The sequence below is a fragment of the Pleurodeles waltl genome, chromosome 12, assembly GCF_031143425.1.
Source record: "Pleurodeles waltl isolate 20211129_DDA chromosome 12, aPleWal1.hap1.20221129, whole genome shotgun sequence".
In the NCBI taxonomy this organism is placed as follows: Eukaryota; Metazoa; Chordata; class Amphibia; order Caudata; family Salamandridae; genus Pleurodeles; species Pleurodeles waltl.
In genome coordinates this window covers 597095136-597116386 of record NC_090451.1, presented here as the reverse complement: position 1 = coordinate 597116386, position 21251 = coordinate 597095136, and the positions used below count along the sequence as shown (strand labels likewise).

The 21251-nt window shown below is 44.8% G+C and overlaps 1 protein-coding gene and 1 long non-coding RNA gene across 3 annotated transcripts in view; one reads left to right on the top strand and one right to left on the bottom strand.

The window, feature by feature from the left end:
- Positions 1-21251, top strand: part of LOC138268290 (uncharacterized) — a 77340-nt gene that overhangs the window by 22646 nt on the left and 33443 nt on the right. The gene's annotated exons all lie outside the window — the stretch shown is intronic.
- The window catches only part of CFAP126 (cilia and flagella associated protein 126), a 90544-nt gene that overhangs the window by 64618 nt on the left and 4675 nt on the right, over positions 1-21251 (bottom strand). Inside the window, exons 1-2 of one of the 2 annotated variants that reach the window (XM_069217799.1) lie at positions 19303-19483; positions 13696-13758 (exon numbers count right to left, since the gene is read on the bottom strand). In XM_069217799.1, coding sequence (XP_069073900.1) covers positions 13696-13758; positions 19303-19329 — 90 coding nt within the window. In that variant the 5' untranslated portion in view covers positions 19330-19483. Of the gene's footprint in view, positions 1-13695; positions 13759-19302; positions 19484-21251 lie in introns of those variants that run through there. The other variant, XM_069217798.1, reaches the window with a different exon arrangement.

Below are 21251 nucleotides of genomic sequence, written 5' to 3'. Positions count from 1 at the left end.
TGCAACAGAAGTTCTTCCCGAAGGGGCAGGCTGATCTGAGGATCGATGCTTATTTTCAGGAGCTCAGGATACCAGACTCTCCGTGCCCAGCCTGGGGCCACCAGGATTACTTGGGCCCAGTTGTTCTTGGTCTCTTGAGAACTCTGGGAAGAAATAGTATAGGCAGAAATGTGTACAGGAGACCTGAACTCCACTTGCGATGAAAACCGGTGCCGAGCGAGTGCCACATTGGAAACTCCAACGTGCAATACTACTGACATTGCGCATTCTCTGCGGAGGCAAACAGATCTAACCAAGGATCTCCCCACTGCTGAAGGAGCCCTTGTGCCACCTCCAGATGGAGACACAACTAGTGATCCGCTAGGCATCAATGGCTAAATCTGTCTGCCCTGGAGTTCAGTTAACCTGCCAGATGTTGAACCAGCAGGGTTATGCCCTGCTGTTCCAGCCATGGCCAGAGATGGAGGACCTCTTGACAAAGGGTACATGTCCCCACACCGCCTTGCTTGTTGCAGTACCACATTGCGGTAGTGTTGTCCATGAACACCTGCAACATCTTCCCTTTAACAACAGGAAGAAATGCTTTCAATGCCAGTCTGATTGCCCGGAGCTCCATTAAGTTGATATGGAGCCCAGATTCCGCCAAAGACCAGAGGCCTCTGATCTCCACCTCTCCCAGATGGCCTTCCCATCCCAGAAGTGACGCATCTGTCACTACTGTGAGATCTGGTTGGGGAAGAGAGAGGAGTCTGCCTCTCACCCAGTCGCACTTCACTAACCACCATCTCAGATCTTTTGCAGTTCCCTAAGAGATCTGAACCGTGCCGGTGAGATTCCCCTGATGCTGTGCCTATTAGAACTTGTGAGAGAGTGTTCCGCACGACCTCCGGGACCTGAGGCAGCACCTGTGCCACCATATCCCTTCAAGTATGAGAGAAATGGCCCAAAAGGCATGAGGTGTTTACTGACCTCAATGCCAGGCTGGAGGAAAAAAACATTTTCTTCCCAAGTTGGTCCAGCCTCATGGATTCCCTCTCTGGGAGAGTGGAAGGGAAGTCGCCATGGGAAGTGAAGGCTTGGACCACCAAGCTCTCCGGGAAGGGGTGTTGTGTGAGGAAGCCAGGATCACTTGGAGCCGGGGGATGGCGGCAGCCAATTGTCCTATTTACAGGAGCCCCTGTGCTGGGTTTGGACCACGTCCCCAGGAGGACATCGGCGAGGGATTCATTAAAGGGAAACATCAGTTCCAATGTGGAAACCCCTGGCTAAAGCACCTCAGTAGGCAGATTAGTCCTAACTGACACAGTAGATATCTAGGTCCAAGACCTCAGCTGCCCTACGCACCACCATAGCATATGATGCTTTCTCCTCAATAGCCACAGTAGGAGATGAGAGCATGCCAGTATCTGGAGAGGTGTCTAGTCCACTGGCTTCTCCTAACTCCTCATACCAGTACATTTGCTCCAACTCATTCTCAAGAGGGTCCTGAGAGACCTCCCATTCCTCACCAATGCCTGGCTGATCATAATAAAACTCAGGCAATGATCTGGCTCCTGTTGGCGCTGGAATCAGCATTGCACGATCAGGTACTATAATGTGTAGTCTAACACGAGATGCTTGACACTTGTCAAGGCTGAATGAGGGGAACAGACCTTGGGGGTGATTCTAAGCTTGGCGGGCGGCGGTAGCCGCCCGCCAAGCGGGAACCGCCAGAAGACCGTACCGCGGTCAAAAGACCGCGGCGGTCATTCTGGGTTTCGCACTGGGCTGGCGGGCAACCGCCGAAAGTCCGCCCGCCAGCCCAGCGGGAAACACCCTTCCCACGAGGACGCCGGCTCAGAATGGAGCCGGCGGAGTGGGAAGGTGCGATGGGTGCAGTTGCACCCGTCGCGAATTTCAGTGTCTGCAAAGCAGACACTGAAATTCTTCGTGGGGCCCTCTTATGGGGGCCCCTGCAGTGCCCATGCCTTTGGCATGGGCACTGCAGGGGCCCCCAGGGGCCCCGCGGCACCCCCTACCGCCATCCTGTTCCTGGAGGGAGACCCGCCAGGAACAGGATGGCGGTAGGGGGTGTCAGAATCCCCATGGCGGCGGAGCGCGCTCCGCCGCCATGGAGGATTCTCAAGGGCAGCGGGAAGTTGGCGGTACACCACCGACTTTCTGTTTCTGGCCGCGGCTGAACCGCCGCGGTCAGAATGCCCAGCGGTGCACCGCCAGCCTGTTGGCGGTGCTACCGCCGACCTCCGCCATGGCGGTAATTACCGCCAGGGTCAGAATGACCCCCCTTGTATTTAAAGGAACGTAAGGTTTATTATTTCTAAGAATAGTAACTGCTCGTAATCAGGCCTTTAGAATTCCACATCTTTGGCACCAGAAAGCAGAAAGCCTTTCCTCCAATTTTGGTTGTACTGAACTGAGACACAGTGAAGCAACTGCTTTTAGAAGAACTTAAAAAGCAAAGAAGATAGGTGTAATTTGGCAGAGAGGAAATTTGGGTAATAGAGCTGCCCGCCTTAAGATTAACACGAAGGGCTATGAACAGGATAAGACAAACTATAATCAGGAGGTTAAATGGTTTCAATAAAGGGGGTATCGGATTCCTGCTCTCTGCTACTGGCAGCGGGCATGACATGGTCTTAGGCAGCCCTGGTGCTGCTAGATTTACAGAAGCCACATGTCAAAGTACAGAATACACCTATAGTCTGAATTATATATCATCAGGGCTGTTACGACAGTAAGCTTCTGTACAGCAGCCAGAAACGTACATTCCTTTTGTAGAACCTCCAAATAGGTGAAAAAAAGATATTGCACTGGCAAGGGGTTTCAGGGATTTTCAGCAATTGCGCAGAAATGCTACATTCTCACCATTGGCACTTGCACACATTGAGGTCTATCAGCATAAGGCCTCAAATAATTTATCAGACACTGCCTCTGTTACTAAAGATCAAATCCCCTGCTCTGTTGTAGTTCTCCATTTCATCACATCCCTATAGTGGGACAGAGGCGGTAGATGCACAAGGACATATATTTTCCACTATTAGAAACCCACACCAGATACTCCTTGCTCACAGCTCATTAATCAACAGAAACACTAGGTAGCTAGTCAAGATCGAGTGACCGCCATGCTGTTGCAGGATGAAAAGCCCTTACCCAACCTTGGATGTCATGCTTAATCACTGGGTCCCTCATGGAACCAGTATGGGGATCCTGGTGTGAGCTACTACCCCTAGACAGTGGAGCTCATCAGGTCTTTTTAAAAGCAGGTTGGGTGATGTCTAAGTAACACCGGTGAGTGTTATATGAGGGGGTCGCACTGCAGAAGGGAAGAGGTATGGATTAAAACTACCTTTTGGTGGAAAGCAGAAACTTTAGCGTATCCCTAAAGGTAGATGATAAAGAAGCAGGGATTAAATCAACCCATGCAGAGAGGTCGACACGTTTCTGCCCAACAGGCACTCTCAAGTGAGGTTATGGACATTCATCAGGATCCTCTATCCCTTTCTGCTGTGAATAAAGTTTGAAAGAGGCAGCTAAAAGATAGACATAGAGTTACAACCAGTGGCTAAAGGTACAATTTGTAGATCACCTGGTTGGTGACTCAGTAATGTGGAGCCCAACACCTCATCTCTGTGGTCAGACTGGACCAAAGTTTGCTCAGATCCCCACATCCCTGCTATGTGACTGTCTCTATGACAGAACAAATGGCAACCACCTTCTGAGTCTTTCACAGAACTGACTTTCCCACCTGTCATGTGAGGGAGAGGTCACCTATCTATTTTCATTGCTCCATATGACTGGTAGGCATATCCTTGCAGCCAAGCTAAATCTATGTAGTGTATCCAAAATCCTCTGCACATAACAAATTGACTGATATACCTGAAAATTAAGACCAAAGTACAAGATATCCATGGCGTATTAATTCAACACACAGTTGTTTTTATTATATCACCATTTTCTGTATCAAGGGCATTACCTCATGTAGATGTAACACAAACCTAGAGGTGTCTCTTCAAAGATCTGGAGTAGATGAAGGAAAGAAGAACTTGGAGTCTGACTCTGAGGTACAGCAGAGCTTTTAAGATATCTCAATACAAGTCCATAGTACGTGTTGGGACCTCTCATTTTCAACTGCTGGGTATTTACTAAATAGCAGAACATGAGAACAGCAACTTCGATCAGCACACTAAACATTAATGGTCATAGGCAGGCCACGGGTATCCAGAGACAATTTCTCTGCAGAGGAACGCATCATGTATGTCCACCAGAAATGGTGTTAGTTGTCTCTGAAAGACTGGAGTCTCATGAAGTCTACCACTGATATTTCATGGATTATGGGTGTCATTTACAGTTCTGCAGAAGCAGGACATCTGCCAAACATTGGAAGATGCCTCGTCCACCTTATTTGCAGTGTAAACTAGAATGATTAGAAGATCAAACACTTTTGGTGAATAGTCCACAGCCACCAAACTGTAAATAATCCATTAAAAGTTTAACACTAAATTTAAGACTGCAACAGATTCTTCTACAGACAATGTTCATTAAATATAAGCTCTCTTTTTTTTTTTTTACTATCCAATGGGTGCCGGGCAGGTTTAGTTTTACCTTATTCCACAGAAGAACTTGAGAATCTAAGCTTCCTGGTCTTGTAAAAAACTACAGAGGCACTGGAAGTTGCTTAGGATGTCAGTGAACCAGTAATTTACCAATGAATTCCAAAGAGAGCCCTGGGTGATATGAACCTCACAGTCCATCTACATTTCAGGGCATAGAAGAAAAATGAAAGTTTTCTAACTCACTACTTTGGTTCAAAAGGACCATTAAGAAGAAATTTAGCTTGTGATATGGAGGACAGGTTGCTCTGTTTCAGTACTCCAATGTGATCATTCCACTGCTGTGGCACCAAAAAAATATTGATTATAAAATATCGATCTGTACAAAATTCAGATCCACAATCTCAGCTTTTGCTATAGCGTCAATGTAAGAAATGGAGTTATTGGTTGAGGGCAGTAAAACCCTACTCAAGCAGTAATCACAATCCTTGGCAGGGTGAGGCACAAGCAAACCGCAAATTAGCCCGTGCTCAACCCTCTGGTAGCTTGTAATAGAGCAGTCAGGTTTAACTTAGAAGCACTGTGTAAACTATTAGTGCAGCACTTCAAACAGTAATAATGTGAAAAACAACACAGAAAAATCCCACACCAATTTAGAAAAATATAAATAAATCAGGAACAAAATGACAAAAATTAAATTAGTAGGACCAGAGATATGCAATTTTAAAGATTTTAGTGAAAATAGCTCCAGAGAGCACAAAGCTCCAACTGTAGATATCTAGTTGTGCCGGACCGGGATAAAAGTCCCAAGTTCAGACTGACCATGATATAGCGAAGGCTGTCTACAGAGGTCCAATTAGGTCTGCTGAACACTGTACCTTAAATCCTGTGGTGAAGTCGTCACAGCGTTGCTTTTCAAGACTCCGTCATCCGGCACCGATATTGATGAAGCTGTGCAGCGAGGCACTGTGTAGGTTCCGGGGAGCTGCGCGGTGTAGTTTGGTGGGGCTCTGCATTGCTCTGTGTCAGTTCTGATGAACAGGCAGCTGTACGGTGAGGCTTTGGGTCGCTCGGTGTTGATACTGGCAAGGCTGGCAGCTGTGCAGCACGACTTTGCTGGGCTTTGCATCCTTTGTGTTGGTTCCAATGAAGACCACAGCGGTCTTGGCAGAGCACCTTCAGGCCCACTACCAAGGCTTCAGGGCTGGAGTGGCACCACTTGGGAGGGCAGGACCCACAGATGGCATAGCCCAGGTACTGGGTTAAAGGTTGTTGGAAGCCTGTAGTGTCCCTGAGGCTTCTGATGAGTAGGCAAGCAAACTAGCACATGGGGTCACTCTGGGGTCCTGTGTTCAGAGTTGCAGACCCAGTCCTTCTCCCCCAGGCAAAGAGGCAGCAGGAAGCAGGTAAGCACAGCAGGGCAGCAGTCCTTCAGAACAGCAGTCCAGCAGAGTGGCAGTCCTTTAAGCAGCACAGCAGTCCTTCTTCCTGGAAGAATATCCACAGGTACAGAAGTATACTGAAGAGTTGGTGTCTGGCGTTCACTGTTCAGACCTGGGCCTCCTACTGAAGTGAGAGTAGGTTCTAAAGGTTTCCCTTTGTTCCAGGGATCATATTATTTTTGGTTGTGTTTTCAAGGGATTTTAGCTCATTTTATAATTGAAATGATATGAAATGTAGATTTATGTTGCAGAGCTTATCACCCTTGAGGGTCTCAAGGTGCTGTCTCAGGACGTTGCACCAATGCCAAGGCTCGAGCCCAGATCTCCAGCGCCTGAGGCGGTCGCTCTGATCACTGCACTACATCCTCTCCCATAGCATTGTGCACAAGAAAGACACAGGTGAGGTGCGTGGAGCAGTACTATGGCCCATCCTGCAACAAACTGCTGTCACCACGATGACTTCTATTTCAAGCACTATAGCCATGTGCCTCTCATTATATAGTGACATTGGTGTACAGAGTAAGACATTCCAAGTCCACACTGCATTTCTGTTCTTGCATGCGGTGCTGGCAGGCTGTTGCTCCTGGAATCTCTGCTTCAAGTAGAATGAGGCGTTACTCATAAGGACCCGACAGAGACCTGTCCACATCTTCTTCCAGGGCACTTAAAAAATTCAGTGAAGCAGCTGTCGGTGCCTGGTGTTGTGCAGGGCTCACTGGCAAATGACATGTACACAGAGTGGCTGTTGTCCATGCCTGGTAATATGCAAGGTTCACCGGCCCCTAATGATATGATGGGTGAAGTCACCAGAATCCTGGGTCCACATCTCCTCCCAGGATAATGACATATGTACACAGAGAGGTGGCTGGCAAGGTTGGTGTTATGCAGGGTTCGCCAGCCGGGGTGAAGCTGAAGAAAGTGCACGGCCTCCTCTGTGTGGAGCTTGCTGCAATGTCTGAGGTACGTACTCTCAGTTGTGCGGTTGGAGTATAGAGCAGCCCTTAAATTCTTTTGAATCACTAATAAGTTTGGCAGAATGATGTAAGTGAAGCTCAGGGAGATCTAATGTTGTGCCCAGGACCATTGGTTTATTTATTCTATAAAGTAGCCAACACCAGAATCCTGTTCTCATTATGGTTCTGCCGCCTGCACATCTACCTCTAAACCTCTGCTCTGGAGTTCTCCTTTGTTGGCTTATAACAGGCTGACATGCACAGGTAATAAGTGTGGTGAACATTCTGGACCGACCAGCTAACGGGTAGACTCACAACCGATAGCGACTGGTGCACATGGAGGTAGAAGGTTCACTTGGCATGCACGATAATCACTGTTCGCATCAGTGGCCAAGTCCGACTTTGGTGTATGCATTCAATTGCTACATGCGACTGTCTCAGCTACTACATCAGTAAAAAAAAAAATCACTGTCATATGTAAGATGAAAACACACAACTCTACATAGGCATGGTGGGCAGCCCCAATTATTCATTTCTACAACATGATTCTAAACTACTGTGCTCGCGCCGTGCTGGTTTGCTGATCTGACACCTATGTTCATCTCACGCATGTTGCAGCTGCAGGCCGAAGGGTCGGCAGAACTCCATGGAATCTCACAGACTTTGTATGTAACTCTGCAGAAATCTGCAGAATTAAACTCTGTGAGTTCTGCCCACCCTTACTTCCCATCCTGTCACTGATGACACATTGAAATATGTTTTAGTGAGAGAGCACAAACACTCTAGTCCTGGTTAGCAGTGGTAAAGACCTCAGAGTCTGAATAGCCAACAAAAAGAGGTTCAGAAAACAGGAGGATGAAGGCAAAAAGTTTGTGGATGACTGCAGAAAAGACCAAGCCCAACAGTCAAGTATATGTGGAGTTGTATAAGAAAATCTATACTTCCATGTGTTTGCTTGCTCTGATGAAATAGTGAAAGTCAATATTTTGGAGTCAATATATGTGTAGGTTCATATTTCTGTCCTCAACAGTTTGATGTACAACCCTTTCCACCACAACTTAAGACTTTTCAAATACCAGACAATTAAAATGCATCTCCCAGGTGATTACTGATTGGTTTATGATGCTATTGTAAGTGGCACTTTTCATGCCATTGATAGGAGGTGATCAATCTTTATCAACTTTTGTTTCTTCAATTAGGGGAAATATGACTTTCTGTTGGCTAAACAGATGCTGGTAGTTAACAGGTTTTGATTCCCTGCAAGTCTTTGGCTTGATTATTTTCTCCTGGTTAGGGCAAGTGCTGGCTTGTAAAACTCTATCAGCAAGGGGTTAATGCCAAGACCAGAGCAACACATTTGCTGCAAATCGGCCCATTTGCGACTGCAAAAAAAGCATTTTGGTATGTATGAAACTCAAACTGCAATTTGGTAACACTTTACCAAATCACAATTTGGGTGTGCGGCTAAATAACAACCCAATTCGGTATTTGGGCATGGTGTGTTTAGGGTGTCCTTTTCAAATACAGAACTGGAATGGCATGTATTAATGGGTTGTATTAATGTTTTGCAAATGAATTCTGGCTGCAAACGTTAATACTTTACAGACTACAAACATGCAGTGGTAACCCATTTGCAAATGGGAAAAAGTCACCTTCGGACCCTTTCCCTTGTGTGAATGGAAGAAAATGTTTAAGAGGAGGCAGTGGTCCACAGGACTACTGTATTTTTTCAAACAAACAGAAAAAACAAAGAAAGTTTTCTTTTTAAACTCAGTCCATTTCCTTTAAGGGAAAAGGACTGCATTAAAAAAAATATTGCCTTTTTAAAAAGCAGACACAGGCATGATGGTCTACTGACCCAAGCAGGTCACCATCCCTGTGATTGCAGCAACTAAAAAGGTTGAAATTTGCAACCTAACTCATAAATATTCACAAAGTAGGTAAAATTACAAACCACTACACATCTGTAATTTGCGAACCAACCTATTAGTACATAGGTTGGTTTGCAAATTCCCACAGTGGTAATCACCCCTAAGGTAGGCCCTAGATAGCCCTAAGGGCAGGGTGCTGTGCATGTAAAAGGTAGGACATATATTCTTATGTGTTACATGACCTAGTAGTGATAAACAGCCTATTTCGTTTTTCACTACTGCGAGTGCTGCTCCTCACACAGGCTTCCATTAGGAATTCCCTTACATATGTCTAAGTGGTAATTTCTGATCTGTGAGGAGTAGCGTGGGCATGTTTTGTATGTTTCGAATGGTAGTGAGAAATCCTGCTTACTCATGTAGGTGGATTTTACATTACTATTTTAGAAAAGCCACTTTTAGAAATCTGACTTTTCGTAACTCTGGTGCTTTGCAGTGTGACTCCAATCCACGTCTGGGGCAGGGTGACAGCTCTAATTGGGGATACTCTCCAGACAGCCAGCCATCAGAGAGAGTAAGGTGTGACAGGGTTACGTCTGCATTCATCTACATACTAATGGTCTACCTGGGCTCAGAGAAAGGGAGTGTCATTCACATTTTACACTTGAATAGGCTGTCTCCTGCCCTCACAGAAAGGGATCATATACCCCCTACTGATGTCTGGAGCCAGAGTAGGGTAGAAAGAAAATTCTTGGAACTAATCAGATCTGGTTGGAACCTTCTTCCACCTTCTAGAAGCTGGGCATCTCGAGTAGAAGTAGAGGGACTCTTGCCCCATGATTTCCCAGGACTTTGAGGACTAGAACTGAACCCTTTGCCAGAAGGACTGCTGAGCTGAAAAAAGGACTCACCTGGACTTCTCTTCTGTTTGCTGCCCTGCTGCCTGGTGTCTGCAGGGTGGCACAAAGGACTCATCTGGATTGCTTTTTTGCATGTTGCCCTGATGCCAGCTGCACCCTCACTTGGGGTTTACTCAAAACTATTGGGCTGCCAGGAGGAACAGCCATATAGCTCACCTGCTGCATTGTGGTGGCCTATCTGCCCCTTGGTGTTTTCCTGGGACTGAACTACCCAGAAAAGGCAGTTGGATTCTGCGTCTGGCCGAACAAGAGCCATACTCTTTCATTATTTCATTAAAGTGTGGGGTGTGCGCCTAGACAGCACCTAATGAGTGCTTCCTTTTTATTACTTCTTCCCCCACTGTATTAACCAGCATGTGTTCACCCGCTGCAAGGTCTTCAGTGTGAGGGCAAGTGCTCTTGACGCCTCCCAGACTGCCGGAGGGTGTTGTCCTGCAGGCGTAGGGGGCTGCTCGCTGGATTTTGCAGCATAGCGCTAGAGAGTGCTTATATCAGCTTGCACATAGCACCCTCTAGGAGCAACAGCCTTCAGGTGCTATTGTCTGTGTGCCCCCCCCACCCCCCAATGAGGGAACTCTGATGGGCATTTCGCCAAGGAACCAGAGCAGGGCTGAGGTACCCTGCCCGCTAGATCAGCTTGCCGCCTGAGGTAAAAGTGACCGCTGCACTGTCAGGACCCCCCCAGCGTGGCCCTAATCCAAGCGCACAGTAGTTCTGGTGGAGTCAGTGTTGCAGCCCCAGCATCACATCTAAAGGCCCACCACCACTGGCCACCTCCTTCGTGGGGCTGCGGCGACACTGGAAGGGTACAGTCTAGCAGCCCCACTGCTTTAGGAGGGACGCAGCAGCGGCTCCAACCCCTGCTAGCATGGATTCAGGAGTTCTAGGAGATCTCCCTGCTACTCTTTCCCGTATGCTAGTACCTTTTTTCTCCCCTCTCCCTGGGAGTCCTACCACAGGGTGTCTGTGACATTGTCTTGTTGGGTGCAACCTCGCAGGAGGCCCCCGCTCTAGCGCATTTGAGGAATTTCACGCAACATTTCCACATTGCTGACACTACGAGCGCAGGTGCGCTATAACAGCGGTAAATATAATAGATTACTCTCGGAAGGAGCAAAGTCGTCCTACTTTGGAAACCCTGCATACATTATAGTCCCTAAGATGAGCGCAAGGGCGCTGGGACATATGCACTAGTGGAATAATTTCTGATTCATGTATTTTATGATGGTATCTAGGAAACTATGAGCTGTACCCTAAGATGATGCATAAGTACTCTACTACATGGTCTGGTACAGTGATGTATGTCATTTTAGTATGTTTATGGTGACTTCTTGTAACCCATGGGTGGTACCCTAGGATTATGCATATGCACTCTACTTACTCTGATGTTGCGATGTGTGTCATTTTAGGGCTACGGTTGCCCTACCAGTCATTTGCCCCATATACCGAGTGCTTTTGTTCTATGACCCTTTTGATCTTGAGATATACATATGCAATATACATATATATTTTCATACACGTTGGTGTGGAGTCTCTTTTGTGGTGTATTCATTGTGTCACTGGAGTGTGTGTTGTGCAAACGCTTTTCACATTGCCTCTAGGTATAAGTCTGACTGCTCTGTGCCAAGCTACCGAGGCTGAGCATAGGTTATCTTTAGTGTCTAAGTTGCTTGCCCTGATTAAAGTGGTGGGTTCTGCCTGGCTGAGGTGCATACACTAGCCAACCAGAAACCCCATTTTCAACAGGACAGATATTCATTTATCTTTTAAAAAGGAAAAACTTCACAGTCAGACTTCAAGCTCTTTCACTAAGCAAATCATTCAGCTAGGGACATATCAGATTCACACAGAAAACAGCTTGCACATATAATATGGGGGGCACTGTCACCGAATCTCCATCACCACTGATTCCATTATGGAGAAATGTATTTTCCCGTCTGGCAGCAAAAACTTTGCCTCCAGTGTAAAATAGCGAGATCAACTTACTCAGAAGAAAGCTCTCTTTGTAGCACAAATGTCAAGCAAACCCACATATGTCATCCCTACATCTGAGGCGCCGGTTTCTTCTGTGATAGATATTTCCAGCACACGAAAGTAACTTGACGCCATTATTTTATGTACAGTTCCCACACACCTACGCCTGGAATTTTACTATTTTATGTTATAACATAAATTAGTGGTGAACGCATTTTCTGAAGCAGTTCATACATCGATGTATATCAATTTATTTATAATATGCTACATGCATTCTAAAGTACGTCCCAGAAAAATGCTCCACTATATTTATATTGAAGAGTTTACCACTGGCACTTTGTGTATCTTCAGATTTTTTCAGTAAATGTTTTATTCTAGCTGTCATCACATCCTCCAGCTTTGTAACAAAACACCTTTGAAATCCCTATCTGATCAAGTGGTTCTATGGGATAAATGGTCAATTTAGCAATGCAATGTTACTTACTTTCATTTAGGAAAATCACCTTCCTCTTTATTCAAGAACATATAAATGGAATGAACCAGGGAAGTCTGACAGAAACTTTGTGGATTGTGACGTTCATTCTCATCACTTTGTAAAGTTGTGCCTAGTACAATTTCACTCTTTACTCTTGTGAAGTATTTAAAAATTAATTCAGCAGCTAAGGTGGGTCTGCTTCGAATGCATCATCATTTAATTGATTGTTTAAAAGAACCCTTATTGGGGCCATGTTAACATTATGCCTTTTAGTTTTACCATAAACACAAGTGCAACATCGCCCTTTCCATTCTGTGGCATTAGTTTGGTCATGGAATGCAGGCAAATCGTCACAGTGGATGAAGTGACAAGAACATCAGGCTAGAGATTACTTATCATTAGTCCATTTTCCATTCTTACTCATTTGGTATGCTGGTCCAGGACCTGTTTGGGCTCTCCTACAATTGAAAGCGTGAGGGGATAGAAATGATTGATACCCAGGAGCGGCTTGCGGCAAGCAGAAGGGATGGGGAGGCATGCGGGGAGGTGTCAGGGGGGATTTAAAATATATATATATATATTTTTTAATCACTAACCTTAACCCTTCGTGCCACTCCGCTCCTCCGTCTACGTCTCTGCAGGCACAGGCTCCCAGCCTGCCCTGCAGCCAATCCTAACGCTGCTAAGAGCAGCATCAGGATTGGCAGGGGGCACTCAGCCATTGCGCTTCCAGGCAGACTGGGAGACTGTGCAGGCTCTTTCTAGACCAGCAACTGTGTTGCCGGGCTGGAGAGAGCCTACTGCACATGTGTGTTTGGCCGGCCGAGACGGCTGTCACCCCATGGCTCCGCCCCTTTACGATAAACAAAGTTCATTATTGTTTTCTTTTAAAGGTTTTGCAGCTGCCGCTGCTGGCGGGAGGGGAATGCTCCTCCACCCTAATGGAGGAGCCACCCCTGCTGATACCTGTAGTTAAGTAAGTCCTTTAAATAGTTATTTGCATTTGGAAGATGGCAAGCTACTATGGGCAGACACCCAATTATGGCTATGGTGGTGAAGGTTAGCACTTCAATACTGCCGATTATCAGTATGTAACTATGTTTTCTTAGGTTTCCATAATCTGTTAGTCAAATGTCCACATATGCATGGTATACCCTGCTGTACTGCACGTGATCCACTACAAGAATATCACATGCACTGCATTGACCTAATCACTACATTGCAATGGCAGTATACAATTAAATTTTTTTATTCTACTGTCCCCCGTTTCAGAACACGTGTTATATAACATTATGCTAATATCACAATAACTACATTGACTTAACCACTACAACGCAAGGCTAGTATGCAGTTACTATTCTTAAACCGACTTATACTTATTATGGGACATAAGAACTGCTATAGGTAAGTATACTTACCTAGTGGAGGTGGTAGGAAATAATGTAGAGGACACAATATTACTGTAGATCGATATTATCAATCTTGACAAAGAGATATAACTGCTCGCACTTACCTCTTTATGCCGTTTAGGAAGAGTCCAATTTTGCAGTTTGTTTGACTTGAAGCCCCCCTCATACTGCGAAGCAAACACAAACATTTATAAGGTACTTGCAGTGTGAAACAAGATCTTCTACAGGCAACTCGTTCACAATACCTTTTACCACATATTGGTGATGGCTGTCATGATTTCTTGTACCACGTGCTACATATGTTATTAAATATGAAATCTGATAGGTAATCCTACCTGACTTAAAAAATATATAATGCATGCGACTAAAAATCTGAAAGAACTTGGTGGTGAGTTGTAAAAGTAGAATCACAACCTTAAAGAGGTAAATTAAATTATTATAGAAAAATTGATATCCAGCTCCACGAAAAAACATGTCCCAATACTGCGATGACACCTAAAAAGCCCCGATTATGAGATTTGGAAAGGGTCATTGGTCTTAGCAGCACCTCTAAAATGTATGGTCTGAATGAATACGTACAATTGCACAGCGTACTACGGGGATGAACAAGGCAATGATGTCAACCCCAAACATACACAAGCTTGGTTTGCAGTAAAAGTTAGGATTCAAGGAAAGATAGATTTTTGTGGTAGTAAGGGGCCGATACAGTTCAAGGATTGGTAGCTTTTGGACTCAGTGATTGGTAGTGTTAAAGGATCGCAAGGACTTTTTGGGGTCTAGAGGAAGGTAACATCAAGGGATGATTCAGGATTTTAAGGGTTTAGGAATGGTTTTCTTAGGATACAATTAGATAAATTAAGGAATGCAGGTAATAGCAAGCATTGGCAAAGCCAATAGGTCTCACTGATGGGCGAGCTTTTGGGGTTGGCGATTGGGTAGAAGTGATGAACGAGGAAAGGGAGGGAGAAACAGAGAGGAGGGGGAGAAACAGGGACAGAAAGAGTGAGGGTGGAGAAAAACAGGGATGAGGGGGCAGGTGGAGGAGAAGAGAAACACTGATCATACACAGATCCGGGCTCTCACAACCACTTGAAAAGGTTTTGGAAAGTCAGCTAATGTTTGATGTGTAATGAATGCACAGATGTCAAGTGGTCACTCGTCAAAATGATGAGCTTGAGGCAGTCCTAGTTTTTCAGTCAAAAGAAATAAGTGTGTTGTTACTTCCAGGTCAGAACTTGAAAACAGTCAAGTGAGACAAGTACCAGTACATTAGTCTATTCCTCCTGTCCTATCTCACACTTACAAAGGGTGTTCATTCATCATCTCACAGGCACGCACCCTCTCTCACATGTGGACATCAGGGCTGCTGTATGCTCGCTCCCTCCTCCCCATGTAACACAGGATTGCTGCCTCGTTATCATCCACTGCCCACTCACACTGCAGCAGGTCCCACCTGCATGCACCTCATCACATGATGATCAGCACTGTGAGATCACACATTCACATTTACCACCCAAAAAGTGTAGCAGTAGTATAGCTTTATTCACAGCCCTTAAATGGACACCAATGTTGCAGTGGATGGACGGCAACCCCGCCGGTATGCCAGAAAACTACAGGGGGATGATCGTGTGCTTGTGACTTCCAAACAGTGCCCCGCAGCACCATGTACCACTGAATCCAAGCACCCACCTCGCCACGGTTGGAATAGACATCCAATTGGGCCAGGGATCATCCAACCCAACATGCCGGGCATCGCTGCTCCCTGCTGCCACCTATTCCGGTCTTTGAAGCAGCGGCCACGCAGCACCAGGAAGCAGCCACCGCCTGAGGGAGTGTGTGCATAGAGTGGGCCATAAGAGCTGCCTCCACTTCCTGCCGCTGTGGCCCCACAACTATCTACTGCTGTACACTCAGTGTGGATGCCGCACTGCTACCTGTGCAGGATGGAAAACGAGCTCCGCCCGCCATCATGCACACATCACCAAGCGGAGGAGATCCCCTTCTTGGAGACTGGAGGATAAACTAGAGTATCAAAAGTAAGTAAACAATGTGTACATGTCTTTGAGGGTTATTGTCTGAGATGTTAGTGTACCAAGGTAGACACCAACATAAAGCCAAAAATACACGTCTGAAAAACACTAACTCGAACTCGAATTTTTTTTAAAAAACACTGTTAGGGAGGGAGTGAAAACAGGACAGATACAATCCTGCGAATCGCTTTCCAAACCAAAAAAGAAAACACTCTGTTGGGAAGGGAGTGAAAACAGGACTGATCTGATCCTGTGAATCACTTTCCAAACAAAAAAAAAGTAGTCTGTAAAACAGATTTAAAATGGTGAGTAGTGGGTTTACCTAGTACTTGGACAGGAAGAGGCATGACAAAGGCATGCCATGAACAAATAGCGAGAAGGAAAAGGTGAGCGACAATGGAGACTGCAAATGAAAAGCCTATGGGCGGAGTCTAACTCCACAAACTATAAACAAGAGCTCAGTAAGCGACCTCAAAACGGCATTTAAAAATCGTCATTTTTGTAATTGTCATAAGTAATAAATGAAAAATACAACAATATTACCTCAAAAATTTCAACTTAACATTAAAACCGTCAAACTTACTAAAAACTACCATAATCACAGAAACAAATTGACCCTAGCTGATTGGAGAAGTAGTGTAGAGTCTACCTTTCCTTAAAATGAAATTGGCAGCTAATTCCACTTCAGTGGTGTCCGGACAGGAAATGGCTTGCCCCTTGGGCATCAACTTAAAGGGTGAAATAGCCATTTAATCACCCATAAGTTGGGATAACTTTGCACACAATTGCAAATCATTACGTAGAGTGATCTAATGATAACATTTAAATGTCAAGAGACATTTCCCATTTATCATTAATCAATTTAATGGCTTTTAATGCACTGGAAACGTTTCAATTCCTAAACTCAGTGGCTGGCCTGACTATGCAGTTTTTATGCCAAAAGCAGTTTTATTAGCTGCACTTGAAGAAGACCAGTAGAAATCTTTTTAACAAAATACCCGATCACAGCTACCCCAGACAAATGATATTCACTCTGAATCTGCCCTGAAAACTGTCCCCTGTTCTAGCAACCATTAGCCAGAGCCAACTGTATCACACGGTAAGTCTCAACACTGCCAGGCCAATGCCAGATATATCTGTGTGTGGTTGGCAGTGCTTAATTTGTAAAATTACCACTAGACATTCCCTGCTCCTTTATCTCACTCTTGCACGTTTCTGCTTTCTATCTTTGTCCTGTTTTTCCATCTTTCTCCTCCTTTCCCCAGTGTGAGTTTTCACTCTCTTCATCTTCAACTGATAATGAAAAATAAGTGCCAGTCCCCAAAACTGAATGCTGGTTGGCCCCATCTTCAACCACTGGGTTAAATGATGCACTAGTTGCTGGCATTGGAATGATAAAGAGTACCAAAACCTCAGAGGTTAATAAGGGGGCACTGGAACAGGTTAAAATCACCTTCAAAAGGGGAAAATAAAGCAGAACATTATGAGATGAGACAGTTAGAGAAGATTTACTAATTAAAAATAAAGTTAATTTGTGTGTGTTTAAGTTAGAATAATCAGGGCTCAATTTGACATAACAGTCTGCCTGTTTTGACATTCTGTTTTATTCTTCACATTTGAAAAGCTCGCTGGTGCTATTTTTGTGGTGCGGTGCTGAAACAAAATGTGATTTCTTTCATAGCTTCAAAGGAAGCTGAATTCGAGCAGTACGCACTCTTGCAACAAATCAAGGGCTTCCGAGTATGTGCAAAGCTGTAGTGTCATTTTCTTGTTTTTAAGTTAAAGGTTAGCAATAATTATTGTAGGATATGTGTCCAAAGATCTCAGTATCTCAATGTTTTTCGATAAGAACGTGGTTGCCCTCGTATTTATGTTCCTGTACACTGGTCAACCAACTGGACTATTGTAATTTGTCTGGAGAAATGTTCTCTTTTTGCATTGCACTTTTGGAGCAAAAAAAAGGGTTAGCCATAATCGTGCATTCAAAAGGCATTTCTCACAGTTTTGGAGTTGATGCATTATGTGTGGTGAAAATCTATTGGTTGTTGTCAATATTGATTACAAACCATATTATGAGCATGCCTTTAACTGAAAACCTATAAAAAGTAGGTATTCTTTGTTGTGCGCCAGACCTTTCTTAATGTTAGAATGCTATTTAATTTTGGACATAGAATATTTTTGATTCTAGCTATTGATCTGTTTCTGGATCTCAACAAGGTCTGGCTCCTTTTTGGGGAATTATGAGTTGCTGGTTCTAATGCCAAGCACCAGATTCCTGTTCTACTGCTGCCATGGAGCTTCCGGGTTGCCAGCAAAGGAAACAGGTAAGTAAAAGAAAAATGTTGTTTCTCTGTGCATGCATGTATGTGCTTATGAGTGCGTGTTGTGAGTGATTCAGCGTGGATGAGATTGATTGAGTGGGAGTGTGTGTTTAAATCTAAGTTTGACATTGTGAATAAATAAGTGAAGCAAGTGTGTTAGAAGGAGTAAAATGCTGGCACTTACATACTGGAGGAAATTCTTGGCATGGAGGCACCAGTGGCAAAATGGTTTTGCTGAGACATTGCAGGTAATTCTTGGCATAATGGAGGCACCCAAGGGAAAATACTGGAAGATATACCTGACATAAGTGGACACCTATGACAAAATTCTGGTGCAGAAGGCAGCCATGGCACTTTAGGGCAGATGGAGCAGGTTGGGTTAAGCAAACCATGATAAAATGCTAGCTCTGAAACAGTGGAGGTAGTTTTTAATTTACAGGCCACCCATGGTATATGGACAGGATCAATGGCAAAATTCTGGCACAAGAATATTTTATTTAATTCTTGTCTTGAAAGGGTACCCCAGGGGCGGCTCCTTTGAAATGGCGAAGGAGCGTTGCCCCCCTGGCTAAGAGCCAGCAGCTGAAAAATAAAACAATAGTTTAATCTTGTTTTATTTTTCAGTTGCTGGCTCAGCCAGCAGGTGCAGGGAGGGGCAGGGCTGGTCCATGGGAAGGGGAGAGGTGAGGTGGGAGTGGAGTCAGTACACTAAGGGCCTGATTCTAACTTTGGAGGACGGTGTTAAACCGTCCCAAAAGTGGCGGATATACCACCTACCGTATTACGAGTTCCATAGGATATAATGGACTCGTAATACGGTAGGTGGTATATCCGCCACTTTTGGGACGGTTTAACACCGTCCTCCAAAGTTAGAATCAGGCCCTAAGTGTGCATGTCAGTTTGGCCGGCCGTCTTAGGCATGCACACTTAGGTTTTTCCAACCCGGCTAGAAACTGCACAAACCCCAGTGCACTGTCTGAGCAGCAGACCAAGCTGCTCATACCAATCCTGAGGCTGCTCTCATGCTAGGTTTAGCCTGGGAGCAGTGTCAGGATTGCTGGGGTACCTACTACAAAAGGTTGGAATCAGCACAATTAAGGTAGTTCTTAACATAGGCAGGACTCTTAAAACAATTATTTACTTTAAAAAATGGGGTGAATCCTGTTCGTATTGGACCCCACCACTTTCGAAGATCACCAGCTGCCACTGCACAGCTGCATAATAACGACAGGAATATGCTTTGAGATTATTGTCTTAAATCGCGATATACTTAAACCAGGGAATCCAGTGGAGGTATGGCTGGGGTCGCCGAACATGGACATTAAAACACTGAAAAAGGCAAGAAGCAGAGTTTCCTCACCTGGTTAGCGCTGAAGTTTAAAGCCATCTTCGGGATGTGATGAGGTAGGTACAGGTATGTCCTGGCTGCCTCTATCCTTGGGACAGGAATGATAACACCTCCCCGTTAAAAGAATGCTGCGCTTTGTGAATGCTGCTACCTCCCTCTTCCACTGCAGGCCCCAGACCTTTACTTTGTTACTTACCCGTCTCTTAGCAACCTGCTTGAAGCACGTGGTTGGTCTTTCTTTTATTGCTGTTCTGTTTACATACGAGCTTCACTTTTCAGTGGAACACTTGCGCCATCCAGTGTCTTTATGAAGTAATACAGCCTAAGATTACACCATTACATCTACTTGCTAACTAACATTCTATGACCAAAAGGAGGTAGGACTTTTTAGATTTCAGATATGTTCATAACAGTGACATCACATGGTCATTGAACCGATGATGATACCATAAGAATTGCATCACTTGACATGTTACCCACATAAAAGTTCATTGATGTGTGGTCACCGACCGTGACCCTGGTGATATTTTGGCAAATTACAGAAGCAGGCCTCTAACCTCTTTCTAAAGCGATAGCGCCACTGGGGTTACAAAAAGATCCCCAGCGAGCAAAACCTTTGTAAACATAACATACCAGAAGCCACAAAGCCATAGGCAATGATGCATGATCACGTCAAGAAAGCTATATTGAATAATATGTACCTATTAAAATCCATAGTGAATAATTCATCCATGTCAATTTTAGCCAAAAGCTCAGAGGTAAAAAATAAAATAAATAAAGTCTATATCTGCCAATCCAATTAGCTGGCACAGATCTGACTTTACCATGCAGTGGGCACTGCTTACACCCATCGAAACAGGCCTTTCACCTTATTTATCTGACCGTCCCTGCTTCCACTAGGTGTTCGTTCCACGAGTGGTTCACTGCGCCTGTTTTGACTGTTCAGCAGGGCCCCGAAATTCACTCTTTCGACAAGCATATTTGTCTACCCCGGTAGCAGCTGTCTAGTGTCAGGAATCGAGATTCACAGGCTGGCCGTAAGCTGCACTTGTGTTGTGAATGACGGAGGACCTTTCCCTTTTGTCCGAAGCCACTCTCATCTGGTCAGGCTTTAGGGTGTGCACAGTTAACAAACATATAATGCGCCCCACCTACTTGTTGTGAATATTCCCAGCTAGCTCCAATGTAGACCGTTACAGAAATATTAACACAACTCTTGATCCATACCTGAAAGTGCATGGCAACTTTTAGCCAACAGTGCTTTCCATACTGGCATTTTTAGGACTGTATTGAAATCAGAACTGTAAGTCCCAGGACGCACTGTCCTGTTTGATAAAAAGACAAGTCTGGCTAAATGTGTCACACGAGATTTATGCATTTGGAAGCAGTTAGGAATGGAGCTTGTTATAGGGGAGCAATAAGGGTTTTGTATTTTTGCGAAATCACCACCTGCCTGCTGGGACTCGCTAAAATACTAAGGCAAACTAAAACATGTTATACACGGCCATAATTTGAAAGTCTCCCTTTAAAATATGCTACAACCCTAGAACACCGAATAATTGTACTTTACAAGCTTGGAATCCTAATAATTTCCACGCCCTGGGACTTTGTGCTTTGAGGAGAAACAAAGCATTTAATTGAACATTAATCTTACACAGAATTAGTAAAATTGCTTCTCACACCCCAACCTGAAAATTCACAACTGCCTCCCAGCATGCCCTCTCCTCTCACCTTCCCCAGTCACTTCTGTGTTTTCATATGATCCGAGCTTGATGAAAAATGGGCCAGCAACAGGAGGCATAGTTTGCGCTTCCGCATAGAAACAAACACCTAACAAACAGCCCTGCCAAGTTTCCCAGGTCCGTGCGTGATTTGCAGCTCCAGACAGGGTTTTTCTTTGAATTCTGGGACTTGTAGTCATATGTAATCTATTAGAAAAGCAAGAAAACTGCGCGCCCCAG